The following is a 25,434-nucleotide window of genomic DNA, read 5'->3' on the forward strand; positions in this document are numbered from 1 at the left end:
TGTTGTTTGCCTATTTCTGAAAAATGGCTAAATAGCTCAAACCGGCCAATTTCACCATGGCAAGAAACAGGCTGTAAAAATACCGACACTACTTCCAAAATGTGAGCGATATTGGTCTTTCGGGTGAAATAACAAGATGAACCTAAAATCCAATGTAACAATTACAGGTGAACTGAATTTGACCTTCTCGAATGTTCAATACACACCGGGCAGAGGGCAGACGAAGGTTTTCCCGACTTTATGCTCACTAAACTCCACTCAGCTTCCCCTTCATCATACCCCTTCATAAACAATCCGCCCCGTCTGTCCCACCCATTGAACTAAGGTATTAAGTGTTTTTTGTTCTTTGTGTTATGCTCCCGACATAACACAATGAAGAAAACAAAACATTTTGCAAGTTAGTGTCGCCCATCCCCGTGGGACATACTCCAGTTGAGAGTGTCGTGTCACAATATCGCTTATCTGTCTGGTATAGGGCATTTGCTTTCAATGTAGTAATAATCAAACTAATTTATTCGGACAAAGTTGTCTTTGAGGGGCCATTGAAAATGCCCAAATGACACAATAATGGCTGCTTGACTTACTTCAGGGTCAAGATATGACTTTATGAAGCGGAGTTATTAGAGTTTTGCGTTTCATAACTCGTCATGAAACTTCACGGCCGTGCCCTGCCACATGCGATGGTAAAATGTAGCTATCGCCACTGTCTATTATACTGTAGTCAGCTCGGATTGTCTGCAGTATTTCATGTCAGTGAGTCATGATTCCACCCATACGCAATGACAAAATATCAATTATTTATGCAATTTTGTGTCGCTCATCTCTCTAAAAAACGTGGTGCAAATTTGGTAGCAATTAGACGATGGGTGTCAAACTCAAGGCCTGGGGCCAGATCTGGCCTGGCACATCATTTAATTTGATTCAAACAATCTCATAAAGTCTACTTCATGTTTCTTTTTAAGATGATTTTTTTTCACCAAATCAAATCCATTTTGTTTAAATTGTGCCATTTCACAAAAGAAGTTATCACAAGACACTATGCATTTAGAGGTTAAGAACCACACTCCTCATAGTTTTTATATGAATATAAGAAAAACAAGTGAACCCCGCATGAGCAAGTACTAGGCAATGAGAGCAAGCAAAAACTCTGTGGAAGGAAGAAAGCTTGACTTGAACTCAAGCTGTGTGGGGCCGTCTGCTTCTTCTGGTTCGGTTGAGATGGAGAGACACAATGGAGAGGCAGAGGGGAGAGAGAAAATAATATACTGTTGAGGAGTACAGTGACCAGGGAAAGGATGAGAGAACAAAAGCCGTGTTAACCAAGTCCCTTTTTAACACAATATCCTTTTTGTGCCATTTTTGTTTGGTCGTGTTCCATGACAAATTTCTAGTGTAAAATATGTGCTCAATGTCTGTTTAAACCAACAGAGTAGACACTACAGGGTGTATTTTTTTTAGATTATTTTCACCACTGTTATCGTGAAGCTAAGTGAAATTAAATGGGTATAATGACGTTTTATGGGTATAATGACGTTTTCAGAGTGGTGTGCATGACGGAAGAGTCTCAGAGAAAAAAAACCTTGAAGGCGAGACTGAGTGTGTGACGTCATGGAAGGGGCGTCTGGGTGTCCTAATTGCACTTTAGACAAATAGCCACAAGGTGTCACTTGGGATCAACAATAGAATCTGTCTGGCGATCTGTTTTAGCTCTATAAAGCCAGGTGTGTCCTTGAAGGACAGTCTGAACTCATCGGTTTGCTTACATAACTGAGCAGCTGTTGCAAATGTCTATCTGATAGACTCTATCGGTATTTAAATTATCTATCTATCTGGATAAAGTCAGGCGATGTGTTGCCTTCAGGGACGGTCTGATATCAAAGCTTTCTTTCTTTGCACAATTGCGCATTTGTTACAAATGTCGTTCAATGTTAGGTTAAAATACCTCTTTTTATATTTTCACAAACACTGATTGTACTGTATTCGGTTTATGCTCTTTTCTGCAATTATGTCTCATTGAAGCATAGTTGTTGTCCAAACTGGACATTCTAAAAAACAGACTAACGTTTCAATATTTGTGTATAGTGAAAAAGTGTCAGCAAGGGCTTTTACTTACTTTACATTGGGTTTTTTCTCTTAGTCTTAGTTTGACTTTAGTACCTCAACACTTTGTTTTCATTAAAGCTTAACCCAAAACCAGTTCGAACTGAACTGAAGTTGCATGAATGTCAGTTTACTCAGCATTGTGTCATCTGGTTTCTCACCTGCTACATTAGAATAGCAAACATTTCAACCTTTTTGTATTTATTTATTACAACGTCACATTTACTGGAAAGGTGAGACACCTTGCCCCAGTCTTGTCATTTGTCACTAAAATAAAGAAAAGCTACTTCAAATATTGACACTAGCTGTCGTGTTACCTGTGTAACCAAATGCTCAGTGGAACATCCCAAAGTCGAACACAATCAACGCTAGTTTCAAGTTGTTCAAATGACTAGTGATTTTCCCCGTACCATATAATGTTCAGTACATTAATTTCATCTCAGTGTGTGTGTGTGTGTGTGGGGGGGGGGGGGGTCTCATAGCCAGCAGTCATCTCTGCTTCCCTAAGCATCATAAGCACTGACTGACTGACTGACTTATTTCCAACCTAAATCATATTTCTTTTCCCATGAAATTGTACTGAGGGCGGCACAGTGGTCGACTGGTAAACACGCAGGTTTATGGAACACTCTAAATTGTCCCTTGGGGTGATTGTGAGTGCAGATTGTTGTTCGTCTATTCTGTGTGCCATGTGATTGACTGGCAACCACTTCAGGGCGTACCCCACTTATTGCCCAAAGACAGCTGGGATAGGCTCCACCACGCCCGTGACCCTTGTGAGGAAAAGAGGATTAGAAGGTGGATGGATGGATGGATGGATGGATGCATCTGGTGCATTCCCAACAGTCCATTCTCTTCATTTCATAGCATTTCTCTTGGTTGCACTGCTTCCAGTATGTGAATGAGCAGGTTAGAATTCAGTATCACTGTGCTGAAATATCAGTCAAATCTGCACAGGGCCTTCAGAATCGGTAGTGCTGGCTGATGCAATTAACTATACTGTCCTGTTTCATAAACTGGGATCGTCTTTAACCATTGAGATTTCAAATTTGTCCTCACGGCCCTCAAAGATGTCAACATTTTCAGACCTCTGGAAGATGAATGAGAACCGCACCAGATGATGTACGTGGCACAGTTGCATGCTGTTGTGTTGAATTTTTGAAATGGCTTGGAATTGTGAAATGATCGGATGTATTTCAAGGCACCACTGTATGTCTTTAAACCTCCTGATTTGTCACAGGTCAAACTGACCCATTTTGATTCTGACATGTACTGCACTAAATATTTATGAGATTATTCCGAATAATTTTACTAATGGCTATATAAACATTATTTAGAGGATTTGTTTTATTCCTCTCTGACACTTGGAATAATTAGACATTCCACAAGTCAGACTGACTGACTGACTCAAGTTTGGACTTTTTGCCAGACAATTACTGGACAAACAAAGGCAAACTACCATTCACGCTTAAGGACAGTTTGGAGTCTTCCTTTAACCTTACATCCATGTTTTTTAATTTTGGAATTTGGAAGAAGCACTCGGTGAAAACACACACATGCACAGGAAGTACATGCAAACTCCACAAACCGAGATAAGAACGCAGAATCTCATAACTGAGGCAAACGTGCTAACAATGTGTACAACGATTTCAATTAAAGCGATGTTGTCAGGCTTAAGTGTAATCATCCGGAAGAGGAAACTAAGTGAGAGCAGAGTGTGCCCGGGGGCTGACACGCCTCCAAAAAGGAAGGAAGGAAAGGGAAGAAGGAAAGGGAGGAAGGCGCCTTCTCACACAACCTTGCAACATTGTGATCTTCATTCCAAAATAAAGTCCCGCCTTCACTCTGTGTATATGCTTATCTCCATTCGCGCAGCGGTCTGTCAGTCAATTAAATAGCTCGTGACATCACTGAACGAGGAGTGGATGACGAGGAGGGGCGATATTCCAACCAGGAAAAAAAAGCACCACCAGGAACGATGAATTACCCAATTTGACTGTCAATATTCAACACTTTGCGGGCTTTTTGGCCCCCGGAGAGAGCGTTTGGACAAAGCGCGCTTCCAAAGCGATGAAGTTCCTCCCGGCAGTTTGTTCTTTTTTTTCGCTACAATTCCCGGGATGGCTAGCTCAAGCTAACGTTGCTCGCTAACTGCTTAGCTCGTCTATTTAGCCATCCATACCCTCCCATAACTTAGCCCATTGTCATTTCTAAAGTAGGGAATTCTTGTTTTTTTATGTGCAACTCGAGTGTTTGGCTTCGGGAGTTTGACGACGTGAGTGTGCGGTAGATGGACGGGTTGACGGGAGGCGGTTGCTACCTCTGCGCGGGCGTGAAGCGTCGGGGTCTGGGCGGCTAGGCTTGCGGGAGGGCTCCGACAAATGTGGCAGGGGCGGTCAGCACTGTCCCGCTGTCTCCGGGACACTAGTGTTTATTAAAACCAGTTTTTGGGGGGCGTGTGTGCGTGCGCGTGTATAAGTCGTTCAGCTTCCACGACTGAGGAGCGGTGCTGGGAATGATTAAAAAGGTGTTGGCACACTGGGAAAATCTTTTTTTAAACACCCCCCCGCCCCCATGTTTAGCTCGTTGCTTCTAGTATTTATTTTTTTTACAAATGAAATGGTCTTGTACACCATTTAAAACATCGCTTTCCCCTTGTATTCTTCCGACAAGTCTTTTTTTTCTTGCAAACTGCGAATTTGCATACGACTTAAGTCTTAAGCTGTCAAATATTTGTCACCGGCAACGAGCAAAGAAAGTAGCAAGATCCCATTCGACCGAACGGGATTCCATTGACTTGAGCTTGGAGAGCCATTCCGGAGCCCGGCGCGACCCTCCCCCCCTCCCCCCCTCGTCTGTCAGGCAGGGCTTTTCTGGCTCATGCGGTGATGACTCTTGACTCCATGATGGCTTGTTGCCTGAGCGAAGAGGCGAAGGAGTCCAAACGGATCAACTCTGAGATCGAGAAGCAACTGCGGCGGGACAAACGGGACGCCAGGAGGGAGCTGAAGCTGCTATTGTTGGGTAAGCATAAATCATCCTACACCTCTTAACAGAGGATCCAAAGTGGTCAGTTTTCATGTCATGTCGTGTCAGTACACCTTGTGGTATGCAAAACATTGCATCCACTTGTCAAATTGTCATTACTCCAACTAGCCTGTGAATATGCAAATTTGTGGCATATTGTGATCTGGATGACCCCACATGTCATCAACTAGTTGATACAGTTGATAAGAAGACATTTTGTGGTCTGTCTCGCCATTTTAAGTGAACTGTTCCAGTGTGCGACGTGTTCAGTCATTTGTCCTCCTCTCTTTTCCGTGGCTGCTAGAAAATTGCCCTAGTTTCTACAATAAACAAAGTACTGTAGTTACTGTCTTGTACACTAAAGGAAACAGGAGTTCAGGCCAGGATCGTTCAGACCCAGGTCACCAAGATCTTTTCCGCAAAACAGAAATGGAAGTAGTGTTTGGTTGTTTGAGGTATAACCTCTGTTAATGGTCCATATTCTGCAAACCAAAATGTATATACTTTAACATTATGGTTTTATAGGTTACCGGTAAGTTTATGATAAAATGAAAGCAAATTACCTTAATGAAAAGCATTTTGTTTATCTACCTCATGGCAGAAGAGTTTTTACCTTTTGAAATACTTTGACTTGCAGTTTTTAAGCGTTGACTTTGACAACTTCACAAAATTCTCTCAAAAAAGTGTGGGGGTAAAATTGAATCATAAATCAAATTCTGCCAGTAATGCAAATAAATCTGTGGCTTTTCCACTTCAATTTTCATGAAACAGATATAAACAAGTGGACTGCTCTTCTTAAACAGTGATTTTTCAAAAAAAAATAACCTGCTATGGCTAACTTTGTCTTGCAACAAATGTTATCGTGATCAGCGTGTATTATATTTGTATCATTTATTTTATTTGCGTTTTCAATGTTTTTGCCACGTTATTAGATAAAGGTTCATTGTGAACCGCTCCAAATAACCATGTCACAGTTGGTTGCTGTTGGATTTTGTTTTTGTATAGTGTTGTTGATTTCTGTAATTGTGATGTGATATTCTTGGTCTTAAAAAGTGTATTACCGAATTTTTTGGGACTATAAATTGCTGCATAGCACCAGTCAAAGTCATAGTTGGTACACGTGTTTGGTGTTTATCGTAATTTGCGTTGAATTATTGCTAACTTCTGGTCTGACGTGCATTTACGAGGATTGTAATCATTTTGCGGATTGTTTTCTCAGGATATTTTGAAATCTTTTATGATGTATATTATTAAAAGAGAAACGACCGTCCTGTATTCTTCTTGATATTTAATGGGGGAAAAGATAATTGTAAGGCTTGAAAGGGGAGGGGGGGGGCAATTATCTGCTTGACTGGGATAGACAGGCCCTCAATGAGGTGACCCACAGTACACATTTTGTTTCTATATTCTGATTGTGATGACGAGTCATCTGGCAAATTGAAGGAAGCACATGGAGCCCTCTGAGTCCTGAGCCTCTTAATCCTGATACCATCTTGGATTAAAACTCCAGTGCCGACACTTTGTTCTCAATGAAATGGCATTCCACCACTCACGTGTGTAATACCAAGAAGCATTTGAATTGCCTGTAGCTTTACTCATTTCATCATTGAATATAAAGTCAGTCTGAGCAGTAAAATCTGCACAAGTTGGCTGGGTGGGTAAAAGAGGAAAAAGTACAAAGTGTCACCCTGTCTCCTTTGAACTGTAAACGCATCAGTATGTGCAGACGCTAATGAAACAAGTCACACTTCGTAGCCTTCAATTAACAGTCATTTTGTCTCGTTAAATTTGGAGGAACAAAGCCTGGCGTAGTTGCAAGTTGCAACCAGGTGGTCATGCAAAGGATGCAACAAGCCTCTCACACAGAGAGCCCGCAAAATTGCTGCATCTGTCATCACGTTTGAAGAGCCAATATTTCCCATAATGTCCCATAATTCCTGTACACATTGGCCGCATCATGCCTTAAATACGACGCACCAATACAGGGCGTCCTCATACATTTCGGTGGACCCAACATACGAAGTTTCCGAGTTGCGAGCAGCCCACATTAAGTCGTTTGCACAAGAAGTGATGCTCATTGTCGCACTTAGTGTTTTTCATTCTGTTGTTTCAATCAGGGTTTTTTTCCTCATACAAGTATTTGCTCTAATTATGAGTTTACTACTGTGTTAACTAAGGATGGTCAAGACCATTTTTTACCCCCCAAACCGATACCAGTATCCGTACTCGACTCTTGAGTGCTCATTGTTACCAACACCAAGTTAACAGGTGTGCTTAATGCGGTCCCAGACAGAATTCTGTCAAAAATCGACACGATCACCCAAACACTTAATTTTGGCATGTCACAATGACATGTCAATCTTGGGTTAGCTCAGCCGTTAGCACGGCTTCTCCATCTTCCTTGGTCATCCCATTCATGCGAACAACACTTTTCATAATTGGAACTCATTCACTATAAATGATGCCTTGATTACCGACTCAGCAATGTGTTAAGATGCACTAGTAGCCAGCCGGAGCTTGTTGCTAGCTACCTGGTGCGGCGTAAGTAGTACCATATTTGCCTCGACCTCCGGCTGTTGATGTGACGCGCGTGCGACCAGACCAGCAAAGCTTTTGATTTGACCGTCTCGGCGGTTAAATCTCAGTTTTGCGATTTCATGTTGTGATGAGGCGCAAACTCTGCCTCACAAACTGCATTGCAAAACTGCTTATTTCGAGCCTTGTTTACAGATTGCTCAAAAAATTCTGGACCATAGGAGCTGTTCAGAACTTAGCTCTGAAGCTGAAGGGTTCCAACACTGATTCATTTTTGGAGGGGTTCGGGTGGCTCAGAATGGTGATGCTGTCACCGACTCAGTTGCTCGCAGTCCCTAAATCAATCCATAAATGCAGCTAGAAGCTAGATAGTCCCCAGTTATCACTGACGTGGATTTTGATCATAGTGCCCTAAAAATTCAGATCTAAACAGAAGCTCACCCAGGTAATGGGGACCAAAGAGTTGCCATGTGAAATTGGTTTTGTGGGGAAAAAATGAAATGCAAAACCTTTCTAGTTGCCATGTGAAATTGGTTTTGTGGGGAAAAAATGAAATGCAAAACCTTTCTCGGTGGTTTGTGCTTCTCATACCGGTCTTGCCTTCTTTTCTATGGCCATGTGAACAGAGAAAAAAAACTTTTTCTGGGAGGAGAGCACGACCAAAGGTGGTTCTGCAGTAAGGGGAGGAGCGTGTCCGTGTCATTGATAAAATGAGGCGCAGACTGGAAGGTGGACATTTGGAGCACATTTGGGAAGGTTGATTAAAATCTATACCAAAACTAAAGAGCTTAAATTTTGAGGACTGACATGTTATCAAATTAATTTGTTTAATAAAGCAATTTTTGACACTTATATTGGTTGCAGTCATTTTGGGTCACCCTGTAAGAGGGTGATTGTCGTTTGTCACTTTAAGATCATCAAAATTAAGAGAATATTTCTTGTCTTCAACAGTGGGTAAATTCTTTTTACACTTGTAAGAATATAATCGAAGTCCCCTGCTGTATCCGCCCATTATGATTCAAATGAGGCCTTCAACATTTTTATTTGACGTTGTGTTATTTTGTTGTCACTAATTGAAGATGTTAGCACTTTTTGGAGTGTTAAAACTGTTGCGTAATTTGGTTCTACACTTACAGTATTTTGGTGGCCACCACATATTTCCACTTTTCAAATGTGCGTAAAATGAAAGTCAAATGACATCTCCATCACTTTCACGTTTTAATAATTGCAGCCCATTCATGAAAAATGTAGTGCGTTAGCTATCAGGCTTTGCCTAAAATTGTCTTGAGTGCTGTAGACAAAATGATGTCACCGAAGAGCAGACCAGCAATGAACCGATGGGGAAAGAAAACATTGACTGGCGTCATTAATTGAAATACAAAGTGTGCCTTATAACATTTATATTTCACACAGTGTATTCATACCGACTGAGCATCTGTCATGCACAACGTGCGGCTCAAACAGGTTGGTACATCTGGGTTAATGAGTGTTTGTTTTGAGGCAACACCCAAGCATGTTGCATGAATGGAGCCAGCCTATGGCCATTATAGTCCTAAATCTTCCAGTAAGCCCAGGACGTATGCCCTGTTTGTTTGATGGCTTGGAATATCGGGAGCTGCTGAAGTTAACACAAACCTCTCGGGAGCAGCGCACTTGTTGAGCAGGGTGAAATGACCTCCAAAAGATTTTTGAGCGGTGGGTTTCATGTACGGGTTATTTGGTGCCACGTGCTCTGTTTGCATTCCCAAAGGTCAGGGCCACTCGTGAAAAATGTCGTTTCACAGCGTGGTAATAAGGCATATGTTTGTAGTCGTGCACTATTTGTCTGGCAGCTCTGTTGGTTGAGCAAACCCATATCGACACACCCTGACTTTCAGCAGATATGTGTCAGACTTTGGGATGGGTACTGAGCCCCGGTGGTAAACTAGCCCCAGGACTGTCTTTATAAAAAAAAACTGCTCTGTCGATGATCTCCACCCTTAACGGTTCCGTAAACGGTCTTGGAGAAATTACACAAATTCATTTTCGATTGATTTAGGTGATATCAATGTGGTTTTGGAACCTTTATCTCTCTAATGGCGTTTTGAACTACCGATGAAAGTAATATGTTGGTCTCAAGGTGCCTGTTCACAATCGGAGGTGAACCGTCTCGCGCCAACTGTTCATTAATTCCCTTCACCGTGTCTCATGCCCCAGTTCCAGCTCTTGCAAAAACAGTCCCCCGAGTGTGATGGATCCACTGTCATACTTGACTGGAGGTTTGGTGTTCTTTTGGGGATGAGTAATGTTTGTGCCAAATGTACCGTTTGGAATTCCCGCCAAAAAGTTAAACCTTTGGTTCAACGGATTGTCACGAATAGTCCAGAACCTGTGGCATACTGTGCATGTTTGAGAAAGAAAAATAATACCAGAACCGCTAAGATCTATTTTGGATTCATCAGAAGCGGGAGTTTTTGTATGCGCAGCCTCTCATTCAACATGGGTTTGTAAGAGGGTGTGCACACTTGTGCAACCACAGTAAATTTTACATCCCCTGTCAAAGATTAAGAACATGTTTAATTGAGATGCACGGGTTCATGGTGGGCAAAAAAAAAAAATGGAAATTTGCGTTGGCCTAATTTATTTCTTTGTTAAAAATCTCACAAAACTCTGGCTTGGAATGGCTGGGGACATGGCGAATAACATGTTGGAATTCCTTTTTAGACCTTCAAAGTTACTCTTCATTGATTGAGAGATGTTGAAAATCTCCTTTGGGAAATCCGAGTGGCATTGGATTAAGTTGCAACCAAAACGGGACAAATAATTTAATTGTAAGTTCTCAAGAAGGAAAAGTATGCAAGGAATTTTTGCTGAAAACTGCATCCTGTGGTGTGCTCTCGCAATTCGCACGCTCTGTAGCCTCTTTTACACAAAGATCGCCCCCAAATTGCCACGTCAGAGCCGTAACGGAGGGCTCTTAACCGACTTTGCCTTTTTACACATAAACCAGAAAAGTGGGATATTGACACAGCTGTGTGTGTTTGTGTTTTCTCACCGAGATTCAGCATCCTGCAATCTGATAATTAGACGCATGACAGCGTCAGGATCTCTTGTGACGTGTCCGTCCGACAGCGTTAAACACAACAGGACGGGAGAAGTGAATGTGGGGGTGTTGAAGTTTAAAACCTGGCAGAACACCCTCGCACGCTTGTGCTGTTCTGCCTCTAAGACAACATTTTTGAAAAAGCAAATTGTGTAGAAGGGTTCTACTTGATACATTCATATTCTCTATTGATGCTTTTACATGCTTGGTAGTGAAAGTCGATGCTGACAATGTGTTCCAGATAGAAACAGGAATGGCTGTTAGACGATTCCGTTCTTCCACCACATGTTGTGTGAGCAAGCCAGCGTGACATCACATGGATGCACCCCCCCCCCCCCCATTAAAAAAAAAAAAGATGAGGGCTGTGGATATCCCTAAAGACAATGCACACTCTCTCCTATGATGACATTGGAAGTTATATACAAATTAGGGCCGCAACGAACATTTGTTTTAGTAATCGATTTATCTGCTGAATAATTAAAGGCGAAATATATTTTAATTTCCATCCCATTCTTCAAAAACAGGATATTATTTCAAATTGACAGTGCAGAAAAGGCACAAATGCTCATTAATTAGGATTCACTTGCAGTTTTAGTCCATAACATCCATCAGAAAATCTGCAAAAGTGTTTTTCCAAGTGAAAGTGATGTTGCAAATGTCCTATTTTGAAAAAACAAAAAAACCAATCAATCAGTCTGCTTTAACAGAGGACTCCTGAAATGTGTAAATATTTGCTCTTGTGGCTGAAATTCTAAGGATTTGGAATTTTTAAAAAAATCCGTCCAGGTCCCAAAATGAATACATTCTCAAAAAGAATTATCGATTAATTTCACAATCCATTAGTTGTTGATGAAATTATTAATCGTTGCACCTCTAATACAAATAATGCAGACACTTTTTTTTCATCTGTATATTGCCACAGCCTTTCTTGTTTTCTCCACTCTTACTTTATGATAGCCACTGTTCTTCATTTCCTACATTTGTCCCTTAAGGTTTTGTCTCGGCTGTCTTACATGGTGGGAAGAAATTTGGAGGTGGCAAAGCTTCTCTCATCTCACGGTAACATGGGAAATTCATTTGTTCACTCACGCCCTCTTCCTATGTGAGTGCAAATCCAAGCGCGGTGTATTTACAAAGTTGGATATTGTAAATTTATCATTTTCTATTATTTGACAATGGATGATTGCTCCCGGAATTGTTTTATTTATTTATTTTTGGGGCGGGGGCAGGGGTAGATGATCTTTTATAATTAAGTATAGCATGTGCTATGGAGTCCATCCTGCATACTTTAATTCACCACTGAAAAGATTGTCACGACAGGTCTTTATCATAAATATTGCCGTTATTTGCTGAAGTACCCCTGACTTAGGATACGTTTTAATTCTTGTCAACAGAGACCGGTGAAAATATGCATGCCTCAAGTACACATTTAATAACCAAAGGCAATTTTTGTCGGAGCAAAGTTAATGAGTTGCTGGATGATCCTTGCATACTTGTGACTGAAAAGCAGACAAACCTGCCCGAAAAGCACTTTTTAGTTTAAAATGCTTTTTTTTTTTTCCCCTGTCATGGCTAGGTCTGGATTCCTTCAGGCAGAAAGCAGGTTCACTTCCTAAAAGTGTTACTGGAGAAGTCCCCGCGGGCGAAAAGGGCCACTTGACAGCCATTTAGTTTCTGTACAGGTCGAAAAGCCCCAGCCAGCCTTGCTAGCACTGAGCTAGAGTGGCTATAGCTTCCTGTTTGATGTGCTTGGTTGGGAGTGTTAGGGAATCATTTACTCAGGTGTGTAAATTTTTTTTTGGTCACATTTTGCACCTCGCCACTCTCTTTACTTTTCAACTCGGGTCTCTCACGCTGTGCTCCTGGTTATTGATCTTCATGTAAATCATCACTAAAATGTCGGTTTTGCCCTCCAGATAGCCCTGCCCAATGAATGGGATCCGTTTCCATTTTTTTTTCTTTCTTCCACCTAGCGAGTTAATGCTTAATTTCATTGGCTGAATGTTTAATACAACAGTTGGTGGGAATCTTAAGATGCCCACGTGGGTTTACTTTACTAGGTATTACCAAATTTGATTGCGTTGCTGCTTATTCATGTTATTGACACTAGTTTTTCACGCTTTCATGGATAGAGAGCCTCATTTTTACCATTGGGGTTTATTTTATTATATATTACACAGCAGGACCTTTTAAGGTCAAACACAATTGACCTGTATTATGTTCATATTTCTAAACGCCTTTCCCTCTAACACTCTAAATCTGAACATTTTCTAACACCTTTTAAGTAAAACATTTTTAACACTAGTCAAGGCAAAGATTTTCTGAGCAATATGTTCTGTGTGCCCCAGCAAGTCTAAACGCGATATTCAGATTGCTATTGCGCTAGGAGAATAAGAATTAAACCCATTAATCCACCGTGTTCATTCATTTTAACATTCTGCCACCCTCTGCTGTCGACTGGAATTGACGTCAGAATGCCTTGTGACTCGCATTGTCAATGTCATGTAACCAAACCTAGATCGGTTTGCGAACTAGAGGGCAGTTAGATGCTAATTTCAGTTGACAGCAGAGGATAGTATTCATGGATAGTATTCATCTTTTTGAAAATGATCCTAGAAGCATTTATCCAAGAGGGGCCCCTTTTTTTTTCTTTTTTTTTTTTTTACCCCCCTGAGAGAACTCTTGGAGTGTACTCAGTTATACCGAGTACTGTACAAATGTACAGATAGCCTACAGTACAGAACATTGTACATGTAGTGACATAATGCTCTTTATGAATGAGTCTGTTATCATGTACATTACACTTTTTGACCTCCATGCAACGTATGGACAGAGGGGGAAAAAAAGCCCTGCATGTTTGCCTTAGCTCCATGGAGACATGACGAAGCCTATCATCCAGTGTTGTCTGCCATGTATTTATGAGTCCGGAGCTGGGGTTGCCATGGGAACTAGCATGAACCCTAAGGAGTAGCACCAGTGAATGTACAGTAGCTTGACCGTGAGAAATGCTTCTGCTGACTTTTCCACTCACGCAGAGGAACAATGGGATCTGTTGAACCGAGCTCATCATGCCTGCAAGAGATTCCACTTTTATGTGTTTGGAGATTGAGTCGCCAGGTCAGACAGCTACAGGAGCACCTAAGAGAAGGTTGATTAGATGTAGTGAAAGACATGAGAGCAGTTGGCTTTGGAGAGGAAGAATCAGAAGAAAGACTTGCCGTAATTTCCGGACTATAGAGTGCACCTGATTATAAGCCGCACCCACTACATTTTAAAAGAAAAAACATTTTGTACACACATAAGCCGCACTTGTCTATAAGCCGCACGTGCCCATATTGTAACATGAGATATTTGCAAAGAAAGACTGTACACAGAAAGAGGTTTCAACGTTTAATAACATACCTCAACTTTTCTTTGCCTGTAACGCGGCAGCATGGCGGCAGGTAAACAGCCGATAATCACACGGCTGGTTTAAAAAAAAAAAGGAAAAAACAAGAAAAGGGCACTGTTACCTGCCGTAACACTCGGTCAACCATTTCTTCATTAGGCTTTCTACCATCCACGACAATGTCTTTTGGGAGGGTTTTCTTTTGGCATATTTAACCAGGTGAACAATACTCTGACTGTTATTGTGAACGCTGCCTCATTTGATAAATGGAGAATTGTAACTTTAAAAGGAGCGTCGGATAATCTCGTGAGACTCGGACCAGGAAGTGAAGTGAGACAAACGCTGAGCTGTACTTATTCAGTACCTGATGTATCTGCAATCGGCATTGTAACCCGGCTGAGTAAAATATCGTCGTTTGGGAGTTTGAAAGGTGTCGCACAGTGGGTCGTGTAAACAGCTCTGAAGCAAGGAAGATTAGTTGTTTTCCCACGTGTTTTGGGCACATACAACATGCCGGAAAGTGCACACCAGTCACTCCTGTTGTCTATTTTTGGATACTTTTCCATTTGTTAGTCCCATTTGACATATCTCAGTCTTTTATTAATGCTGCACATTTTCTATGTTCAGTCGGAAATAAAGCCTTAGACCTGTGTTAATAGGCACCATGTCCATTTTGGAGAAAATGTAATACTTTTAAGTGCACCTCGGGGTCGTGAAAATACGGTAGCTGAAGGCTCTTCCATGGATAGATGATGATGCGCGTTACTCTTCACCCGCCTACTGGTTTGGTTCAGCAGGGTCAAAAGTAGTCTTAAAATAGTCGCACATACGTACACAGAGCCGCAAACACAGGTGATCTCACTTTTGTTTTAGACCACGTGAGAGCCCAAACAAATATTGATTGTTACTCTCATCGTTATCTACACACATGCTCTTACGAGGCAAACCCACTTTGGCTGACCTACTTATCTGCACTTTTCTGCGGTAAATTGAACTGAGAACTTAATATGCTATGTATGGATGGAGCCTTTGTTTGGAAGCCATTTCGTGCACGCGCACACACACACACACACACACACACACGCGTGAGATAATCATTTTGTATTCAACTTCAACTAACCTTGAATCCCTCTTACAAAGTCTGTAAAAGCAAAAAAATGCTGATGTCCTAACTGTTGGTGTTTCGTATAAACGGTGCCGCCGCAGAATCGGGGCAAGGAGTCAACACGGCAAGTTGCCACCTTCACGTGTCGTATCAGAGCCTAAACAGAGGCCGGACCATGCCTGAATGAAAAAGAATGCCAGGAAGGCAAAGTTACAAGTGACAAGTTCACACTCACTTTCCCTGTTATGTTGAAAGCAATCATCGCTGTCAGCATTTTGACAACAGTTTTTTTGTCATGCAAGTTAGCATCTAATTAGCTGATTGTGGGATGTGATTACTAAGTAGTAGGGCTGAAAAACGATTAATCAAACAGCTCGAATAATTTTGATTACAGAAGCTGGAGCAAAATCTCTGCTTGACAGTTATCATTTTATCACACTGACTGTTAACTGCAGGCTGACGATACACTCCGTGTGGAAATAAGTTTTCGCGTTGGTGGTGAGCCAGGACTAAAGAGTCAGTGATATACAGAGAATGTCCAGTTTGAGATCCTGTTACACTATAATGAGGCTACTGCAAACTCCCAACTTACGTACCGCAACAGCATGTCTACGATCACAAAGTTAAGGTATCAGTGTTAGATGGTTTAATATAGCCTCCCTGCTCTAGTCAGACTGTATTACAATGCCCCCACAAGTGGTCAGGGATAGACACAGTAACGGTGCACCCAGTTACTTTATTGAACCAACGGTAACAAAATTAACACGTCATAAACATATTCATCCATGAGCTCCTATGGCTACATCTCATGCAGGCACTCAACGGCATGCAGACTGGCTAATAGTTAGCCACTTAACAGCCAGTCACGAAACCCAAGCTCACGACAGCCAAATCAACTCTGTCGTGCACTGGTGCCGCCCATGTCACTCACCAGGCCAGGCCCCACCGCTTTAAGCAAGTGGGATAATCTGTCGAACAATTGATGTTAAAAATGTATTTCATATTGCAAGTTCAATTTACATCCAATAAATTGATGGTATAATCCACATGTGTCAAAGTCAAGGCTCGGGGGCCAGATCTGGCCCGCCACATCATTTTATGTGGCCCGCAAAAGCAAATCAAGCATGTCAAATTCCATAATGCTTGCTAAAGTCTGAACCAAAATTTCAAATTGTCATATGTAATCCACGATAACAGTCATTATTCTTGACTTCTGATTTGAAAACGAGTTTTTCATCAATTTGTTGTGCGCTGTGTATGTAATATGTGGAGGGGATTAAAGATTTATATGGTTTCCCAAAAGTCATAACGGCCCTCCAAGGGAAACCGTAACTACAATGTGGCCCGCGACAAAAATGAGTTTGACACCCCTGGTATAATCGGTAGAATATTTGACTCTAAAAGTATTTGATAGCTGCAGCCCTGGTTTTAATGACGCAAGACAGACTTGACTCCTTTTTGTACTTTTTTTTTCTTGACTTTTTTACATACTTTACTTTTCAGCCAATGTCTGACAATAAATGTGATTAAATTACCCACTCCACTAGATTTCACCGCTTAAATTGAAATACGGTCCTCAATGGAATCGTGTTGTTTTACTTTGCTACAAATGCTATCTAATACAGCTGTCATATTTTATCGGTACTTTTGCTTCAGCAGCTCTCCACACACAAATAACAGTGTGCACGCTGGCAGTATTTATTTATTTTTTAAAGTCTGTTACACAGACAGTTTGGCATGGAGGGCTTGGACTGATGCCCGAGGGCGTGATGGTGCAAATTCCTTCACAGTCGTGTGTACCAGCGCCAGGATGGAGGTGGGCCACTGAGGTCATCCTGTCGCTAAGTACGGCAGCGTTTTAACCGCACAAATTCACATGGCATCAAAAGAAGAGCAGCTGTCTGACTCGCAGGGTCAGCTTACTTCGCACAGCTCTTTATGGACTCAATTTTGTACATCAGTTTGCGCTCCTTGACAGAAACGTCATCGTGTATGGACATGGGGTTGTGTGTTATTTTCCCCTCATACTTCCCAACAGGAGCAGGGAAAGTGTTTCACGGAGCCCCGCTTATGGTCCTCGTTTCAGTTCCTCTTATTTCTTCCATCAGGTACTGGTGAGAGCGGCAAGAGCACTTTTATCAAGCAAATGCGAATTATTCACGGCTCGGGCTACACCGATGAGGACAAGAAGGGCTTCACCAAACTGGTCTACCAGAACATCTTCACGTCCATGCAGTCCATGATCCGGGCCACCGAAACTCTCAAGATACCATACAAGTTCGAACAGAACAAAGTACGTCCTGTTGAAAAGTCCCACTTTTAACTCGTTTGAAATTGATGCTGTTCAATTACAAACTCAAATCAGTTGTATTACGGACACAAAAAAAATAAATAAATAAAAACAAAGAAACATACCTATACTTGAAGAATTATGTCCAAATTTACGAGGAAAGGTATTTTTTGTTTTTGTTTTATGAGAGTTTTATTTTCTCAAAGAAAAAAGGTGCAATGCAAGACTATTTACAGTTGCGGAGGGGTGGGGGGTTTGGCACATAAAGGGTGTCATTTGAGAGTCAAAGTCATACAAGAATAGTAATATTTTTTTTTTTTTCCCCCAAGTGAAAAAAAGATGTACATCAATGTTTTTTTTTGTGGCAATATTATTCAGGACTGCTTATCTGACTAGGAAAGAAAGATGTAACGTTACAAGAACAATGTATTTTTTTCAAGAAGTCATTTTTTGAGATCTAAATTTGGAAAATGAGCATAAAGTTGTATGTTTTTGAGGCAAAGGTTGTGATAATACCAAAAAAATATGTTTATATAAGGGACGTTAAGGAAGCAGAGAAGCATATGGGCTTGAGATCAACAATATAAACGTCATCAAGTTATACTTAAGTATGTGTTTAAAAAATAATGACATACATCAGCATCAAGTAATTATCAATGTTATTACTTTGAAATGTTTATGCACACGTTTTGTCTGTTCTGAAGCAACAAAAAAAAACATGAGCATGTTCTAAAACAGTACTCCTCAAGAACACAACTAAAATAGAGTATGCAAATAATTCAAGCATGAACAATTATTTTTTTCGACCTGGCCCACTTAACTCCTTCGCTCCTTAGAAATCCACGAGTAGTTATGATTCTGAACATAATGCATAACATGATGTTTAAAATAAATATTGAAAACGCGCAAAGCGTCAATCAAATATTTACACGTTCATGTAGTTTGCATTGAGACTAACAGTTACTTAGTTTTAATAAACAAAGAGCTGCCAACTTTGGATATTTAATGTAATGTTGATGATGGACCAAAACCAAAGGCCTTTTCTCCGAGCGTTGTATTAGCATGACCCCTTTTTGCCTCTCAGAACAATGCGCAGCTGGTGCGCGAAGTGGATGTGGAGATGGTGACGTCGTTCGATCAGCCGTACATCGGCGCCATCAAGATGCTGTGGGCTGACCCTGGCATCCAGGAGGCCTATGACCGCAGGAGAGAGTACCAGCTCTCGGACTCCACCAAATAGTACGTCTGTCTCTTTTATTGCCCTCTCTTTTCAAGTGTACTTCAGAAAAGCGCACACGTCCAATGCTTAAAGGGGAACTAAACCCAAATGGTTTTATTTTGAAAGAATATTTTTGATGTGCTACTTCTAGTCAAAAACAAGGTACTCTGATTAATATAGCTATTGTGGACCAAGAACTCAATGGGTAATGTGCCATTTTGGCAATAGAATGTTTGGATACAAACCTGAACAATTCAAGAGCAGTCGTTGCTAGCCATCGTTGGCCGCCATAAACTGGCTTGATAATTCGATGTGACCGATGTCGTTGCTGAATATTTACCATATCTGTCTCGCGGTGTTGGTAAATAAAATGGTCAGAAAGGCCTTTTTAGTTATGTTGCATTAATTTTGCAGTATTTTTTAAATAAATTATTCGTTTTGTGCATATATTTTAATTGATTTATCTCATTAAATAGACGGTTCATGTGTTTTTGTAAAGAATAAAACAAACGTAACATCTTATTTAATGCAATAATTATCATTAGAACGATGGAAAAAAAAAAGAGATCAGAATGAAGTTGTTAAAATTGAGTGCGGCGGATGAGCACTAAAGTTTGCCCACCCATGTTTTGGATTGTTGCATGACACTCACCAGCCACATTATGTACACCTCTGGAATCTATTGAGATCTTAACACAGCATTTGAAATCTGCATGAGGGAGACAAGATATTCGAAACAGCTGACTGTGTGATGCGGTGCAAAGTGACACCACGTTCATGAACATACAGCTTGTCCCAAAATTCCAGAAGTATCAATTGAACAGATGTTAGTTAGGCCGTCAGTATTTGACAGTTTAGGCTTTGCAGTTTTTATATGCATATCCTTCCCTTCCCTACGGCTCACCAGCTGACAATGGGGCAGTGTTTCAAAATCGCCAGCTGGAAAAGTTTTTCTGTCCTCGATTGCAGTTCAGTGCCAATTTGAGAAGCGCCATCACAATACTTCAACGTGTAGTACAGTTTCCACAATCCATGACTGGTTCTCAAAACAGGATCTGTTGTTGACAAACCATGCTGCAGGAGGCCTGCGACTACCACCACTGATGAAAACATTAGTTACACTAGGAATTATTTGAACTTTTTCATTGTTAAACATTACCATCAGATATCATGTCATGCAGGGGATGTTTGAAACAATTTCAAATGTAAACAAGAGCTGTTGTTCACAAGCTCTGCCTATCCATAATTATTGGGTTCAGAAAAACATTTTGCCTGTTTACCATCTACCGATGAGCTGCAATCATGGACAGAACAACGTACCAGCTGGGAATTGTGCAACAAGGGCAAGGGCTTCCAAATATTGAGGTCAAAACTGTCAAATGCTGAGAGCATCTGTCCGAGTGATACTACAAACCAAATCAAAAATAAAAAGTCAATAGTTACATTGGAGGTGTACCTGATGTTGCGTGTGGCGAGTCCGTATCCATGATGTGTGCCTCCTTGTCATATGTCCCTCCCCCCAATTCACAGTTACCTTAGCGATTTAGAAAGAATAGCGACGTCGGGGTACGTGCCCACTCAGCAGGATGTGCTGCGGGTTCGAGTGCCAACCACCGGCATCATTGAGTACCCGTTTGACCTGGAGAATATAATCTTCAGGTACTGGTGGCCCCGAGCGCCGCCCATGACGTCTCTGGTTGGCCCGGTCGTGAACCGCCGACGCCGCTATCGCCATGAGCTAGCTTCAGGCTGCACGTAAACGCATCCCTGATGGTGACCTCCCAAAAGACGAGAGTCCAGGCCTACAGTGCATGTCAGGAGGTTGGCATGTTGTGTAGCAAATTGCTCATGTTCGAGTCAAGCTTTTTCAAAGAGTGAAATTCTGTCTTTGGGAGCTGCCATCACGGATGAAGCTGAAATTCTTTTGGGGGTTCTGGCACAAAATTTCATCTAATCCCCTTGTGGTGCTCGGGAATGTTTCCTTTGGTTACATCTAAACTGATCCACTTGCTTTTCGGAGGGTTTGTGTGCTATCTGCTCTTATGCTTCCCTTTCTCTTTCCTCTCTCTCTGTCGTTTCTTTTGCTCTCCATCCTGTCTCCAGCTATCTTAGCGATCTGGATCGTATCGCTGAATCTTCCTATCTACCCACCCAACAGGATGTGCTTAGGGTTCGAATCCCAACCACTGGGATTATAGAATACCCTTTCGACTTGCAAAGCATCATTTTCAGGTAGACCAAAGAATTGCACCGCTTTGACTAACTCCAGCCCGCCCATGTTTGCATTTGATGAACAAATGGCATGTCGATGACACCGAGAGCATGTCTAACGTCCCTCCAATGAGTCCATTGCACTTCTCGAGCATACTGCATACTGATACCTTGACTTACGAGTTTAATTCCTTTCTTGACAGAGCTAATATTTTGATAAATAAGCTCTTCTGAAATGATGCGTTTTGATGAAATTATCTGCTTTTTTGCTTATGTGCTTGATATTGTAAGGCATAAATGTGAATGTTTTTTTCTGGTCGTCCGTGGCTTATTGTAAAGATTTTTGGTGACAACTTTGTGTTAAAAGAATATTGGTATCTAATACTTATAATTCAGACTATAAAAGCTCTGGGATCTTCATTTGTGCAGTTTTCTGTGGTGTCAGTTAAAAATAATGATATGACTGATTGTTCAAAAAAGTAATGGGCAGATAAATCGATTATTGGTTGCAGCCGTGTGTGTGCGTGCGCATCTCTCCACATTATGGTTTGATACAGTTTCTGATATGTGGGGTGTGAAACGATTAAAGGATGGGTAGATTTTGGTGGACCAATAGGGCATGATGCAATTCATTTTTTGTCATTCTACATATATTTGAATGTGCTTGTCATTAAATGTGCCATAAATATATCTATTTATGTCTCGGTATAGCTATATAAAATAAATATATATGTGCATACATGTACTTCTTTTTAAAATTCAATAACCGAAATCAAATTTCACAATCTTAAAATTCATTGAGTTGCAACTGGATTTATGTTCCGTCAGTATTCGCAAGCTTGCCAAGAAGAGACAACAGCCCATTTTTGTGCTTCTGCGCTCGACATCCTTTCAACATTTGGCCCACTAACAGTCCAGCCGCCAATCCATAGAACAGCTTCCATTCCTTTCTCCTGCAAGACAAGAGAGAAGCTAGAAATGGATGGAGCGACCAAGCAAGAGTGATTACAGTAGAGTGCAAATCGATTGGAAGCCATCGTGTCCGCCGCCTCCTACGCTTGGCAAGGCTGGAAATAACTGCAACGTGGTTGCACTCAAGAGCTTCCCGGGCCGCTCCGCTGCAGCGAATCTGAGAGGCTTCGCTCGGCCCGGCTGCTGCTGCTGATGGTGACTCACTACATGCTCTCAATGGCTTCGCGTTTATTGAAGAGGCCAAAAATACAAACATGATTTGGGGAGGGACGACAAAGGTATCGGGCTGTATTCACTGAAGCACATGATTGTTTAGTTGCGTTAATATGGAGCATGTTACCCGCAATCCATGACGGTAACAAACACACATATGTGTGATACGCCAATGATGACACCCCCCCCAACCCAGCCAATGCTAACAAGGCAGCCTTTCATAAACATTCATACTTCCTGCTCTTTTTAATTGGCTTTGAAGATGTCATTTCTCTTGGCTCATCCAACATAGGAGGGGAGTCTATCTTGTAAGTGGGTCACTCATTCTCGCCACAGGATGAATAGGAGGGTGTCTGATGTGGAGTTATTTGAGCCAGCTTGTTGTGTTTGCCGCTCGTTATTGATTTCCCCTTTGTGATATCATCAAGGTTTTTTTTTTCTTCTGCCTGTTCAAGTGTTAAATGATGATGGGGAATGAAGTGAAATTCTCATCCATTTTCTATGGTGCTTGTGCTCGTTGCTCATAGGTGAGCAGTAGTGTTGTGACCATTGAGATCTGCTTGCACAGCTAGATACCATCTGATAGGCTATGGAAGCCTTTTCTTGTAAGCAGTCAGTTTTTTTTCTTCCCCCTACCTCATAGACCAGCCTTAAGGAACATAGAGGAGATTGTTGTCACAACTAAAAACGTAGCCAGTACTTTGCGACTTCCTGACTTTGAGCAGTCGGCGGGATACACCCTGCAGAGCTCAACCATTCATAAATAGGCAGACAGACTTCATTTGTAAGAAAATGCTTCCGTTTTGCTACGCTGCACTGTCGCCCAGATGTCAAAAAAAGCAAGTTCTTGAGAGCAAAAATCTGTCATTTCTTTAAAGGTTGCTGGAGGCCTCTTGAAAGCCACCACAACCACTTATCTGTCAATGGCTAACTATGATGTGGAGGATGATTTTCAAAAAGATTAAAATCCGAGCCAAATGGTTCTTTGCTGTAATGGCAGTCCAGTTGTCAGGGTTTTTTTTTTCCCCTTCCTGGGATCAGTTATGTTTTGTCGTGGTCGTTATATTTTTCAGGCCATATACCGCAAAATATAAACATACACTGTCTCTGGATATATATATTTTTGCCTTGTTTTCTGTGCTATTAACATAGTAATCACCAACCACTTGATCCAAATCTTTGTTGAAAGATGGATGTCCTTTTGCACCTCGTCATTTCCTGCATGATAAGCGCATCCCTGTCTTGAATTGGAACATATCTTTGGCTGGTGGCTCCGTTGCCACTTTTCCCTCAAGATTTTCAGTCACTGCTATGTTTAAATTCAATCGATTCGCTTCATGTAAGCCCTCAAGTTTCCTTTGATTGACACTTCATCAGTTTCATCAATGCATGCGGCTCTCCGTGTCATTACTATTACGATATATCTACGGCGAAACTTTCTTAATGTTATTTTCTGTTGTTTGCTTCCCGGCGTCCCGTTTCAGGATGGTGGATGTCGGTGGCCAGCGGTCGGAGAGGAGGAAGTGGATCCACTGCTTCGAGAACGTCACCTCCATCATGTTTCTGGTGGCGCTCAGCGAGTACGATCAGGTGCTGGTGGAGTCGGACAACGAGGTGAGAGATGTCATACAGACGTGAGTCGAAGCAAATGTTTTGGAGAAGTATTGTCTTTCCTGGCAATTCCAATCTACTTTCACAGTCCGCGCAGTTGACCAAAGTGCTGTACACAGCGGTGAAATTAACACACACACACCAATGAGCAATATTTTCCTTGATATTTTTCCTTCACAACTCTATGAGTTAGTCTGGTTATTATCTTTTTTATTTTTTATTTTTATAAATACATTGAAACTTGACCGCTGTGGTGGTGGTGTTTCTGAGTGACTAAGCAGTGTTTTGGCATCACTGTGTGCAGGGATTAAGCTGGCTGTGTTGACAGGTCTGAGACAAAGGCCTCCGACCTTGCACACTAGTCAAGCCCTTGATGCTTTGCTTTCACATCCCTCCGATTTCGTCACATCACCTCACCGGCTCTCTTTTTGTTGTTATTAGCCCTCACTACATTTCTTGTGTGTACAAGTATTTGAAATGTGGAAGTGCTTAGGTTGAATTGCGAGTGTTCTACAGCAGTGTTTGTCTTCAGCTGGGATACAAACATATTGATTTAGATTCGGAACTTTCCACCCCCCCCCCCCCCCCCCCATTGATAAGGAAAAAAATGGCAACTGTGTTCTTACTTGTACTACTTATTGTGTGTACTCCAGATGACCAACACAGCACACCACACACAATAATTGTTGCGCTACCGAGAGAGACCTGTGAGAGGCAGCATGGTTCCACGTGGTGTCCAGACCGGCAGAAAAAAAACAAAACAAGTGTTGGTAGTAGTAGTAGTAGTAGTAATAAAACTAGAAGAAACTACGCAAACTATTAGCTTCTCTTTTAACTCTTTTGTTAAAACATTGTGATAAATGACCTGCTCGACACATTATCTAAACACTCAACTATTTGCTCCTCTCTTGATGTTTGGTTAAAGCACCAACTTCAGCAAACTTTTGAATTGGCTATCGTTCCCATTTCGCGTCCCATTTGAAGATTTTGCTTGCCAAGGGGGCAATGCTTATATTTAGTTGCAGAATCAATGTGTGCGCACCATTTTAATTACACACATACCAAGGTTTACTATCATAAATATTGAGCAGATTTAATATTGACGACTGTCAGGTCGAATCACTCGCAACACACCCCGAACCTCAGGATACTCTCTGAGTGATATGATAATCGGGCCTTTGACAACTTTGACCGGAAGAGGAAAAATGCTTAAATTTAACACAATAAATCGGCATGTGAGTACCCCACTTTGACTTCACACCCATAAGGAGATGCTGTTGTCAATATTCAATGTTTATTTACTACTGTCAGCGCGGAATCACTTGTAACACACCCCACACCTCAGGATAATCTTTAAGAGATGATAGTTGGACCGTGGCAGATTCTGATTAAAATTCCTCAAATTAGGTCCATGTGTGTTAATAACGCGTTGCTGTTCTAGGTTCCAGTTAGTATTTTTGTCATCCTCTCACTCTCCTAACCTTTTGTGCATTTTATGTCTATTCACTGTATGTTCACCATCTACAAATGAATCAAAGTGCATTTTTCTGTAGGCAGGATCAATTGAAGGGGTGATTTTGAAGCAAGTCTTCCAGCTAACAAATCTTCAACATAACACAAAAGACTGTCTTAATCCTTTAATAGTGATGACTGATGTTCCCCCTCTCCCTCCCTTGTTTCT

The 25,434-nt window shown here is 41.5% G+C and overlaps 1 protein-coding gene across 3 annotated transcripts in view; it reads left to right on the top strand.

Moving 5' to 3' along the window:
• Window positions 1–3,898: 3,898 nt before the first annotated feature.
• The window catches only part of LOC147202661 (guanine nucleotide-binding protein subunit alpha-11), a 28,393-nt gene continuing 6,857 nt past the window's right edge, over window positions 3,899–25,434 (top strand). Inside the window, exons 1-6 of one of the 3 annotated variants that reach the window (XM_086114724.1) lie at window positions 3,899–5,124; window positions 17,346–17,530; window positions 18,612–18,766; window positions 20,277–20,405; window positions 20,850–20,978; window positions 23,627–23,756. In XM_086114724.1, the coding sequence (XP_085970850.1) occupies window positions 4,989–5,124; window positions 17,346–17,530; window positions 18,612–18,766; window positions 20,277–20,405; window positions 20,850–20,978; window positions 23,627–23,756 (864 nt within the window). In that variant the 5' untranslated portion in view covers window positions 3,899–4,988. The remainder of the gene's footprint in view (window positions 5,125–17,345; window positions 17,531–18,611; window positions 18,767–20,276; window positions 20,406–20,849; window positions 20,979–23,626; window positions 23,757–25,434) is intronic. The other 2 variants (XM_086114723.1, XM_086114722.1) reach the window with 2 other exon arrangements.

This window comes from Hippocampus guttulatus, chromosome 7 (assembly GCF_054856545.1).
Source record: "Hippocampus guttulatus isolate MCC_2025c chromosome 7, RoL_Hgut_1.0, whole genome shotgun sequence".
NCBI lineage: Eukaryota > Metazoa > Chordata > Actinopteri > Syngnathiformes > Syngnathidae > Hippocampus > Hippocampus guttulatus.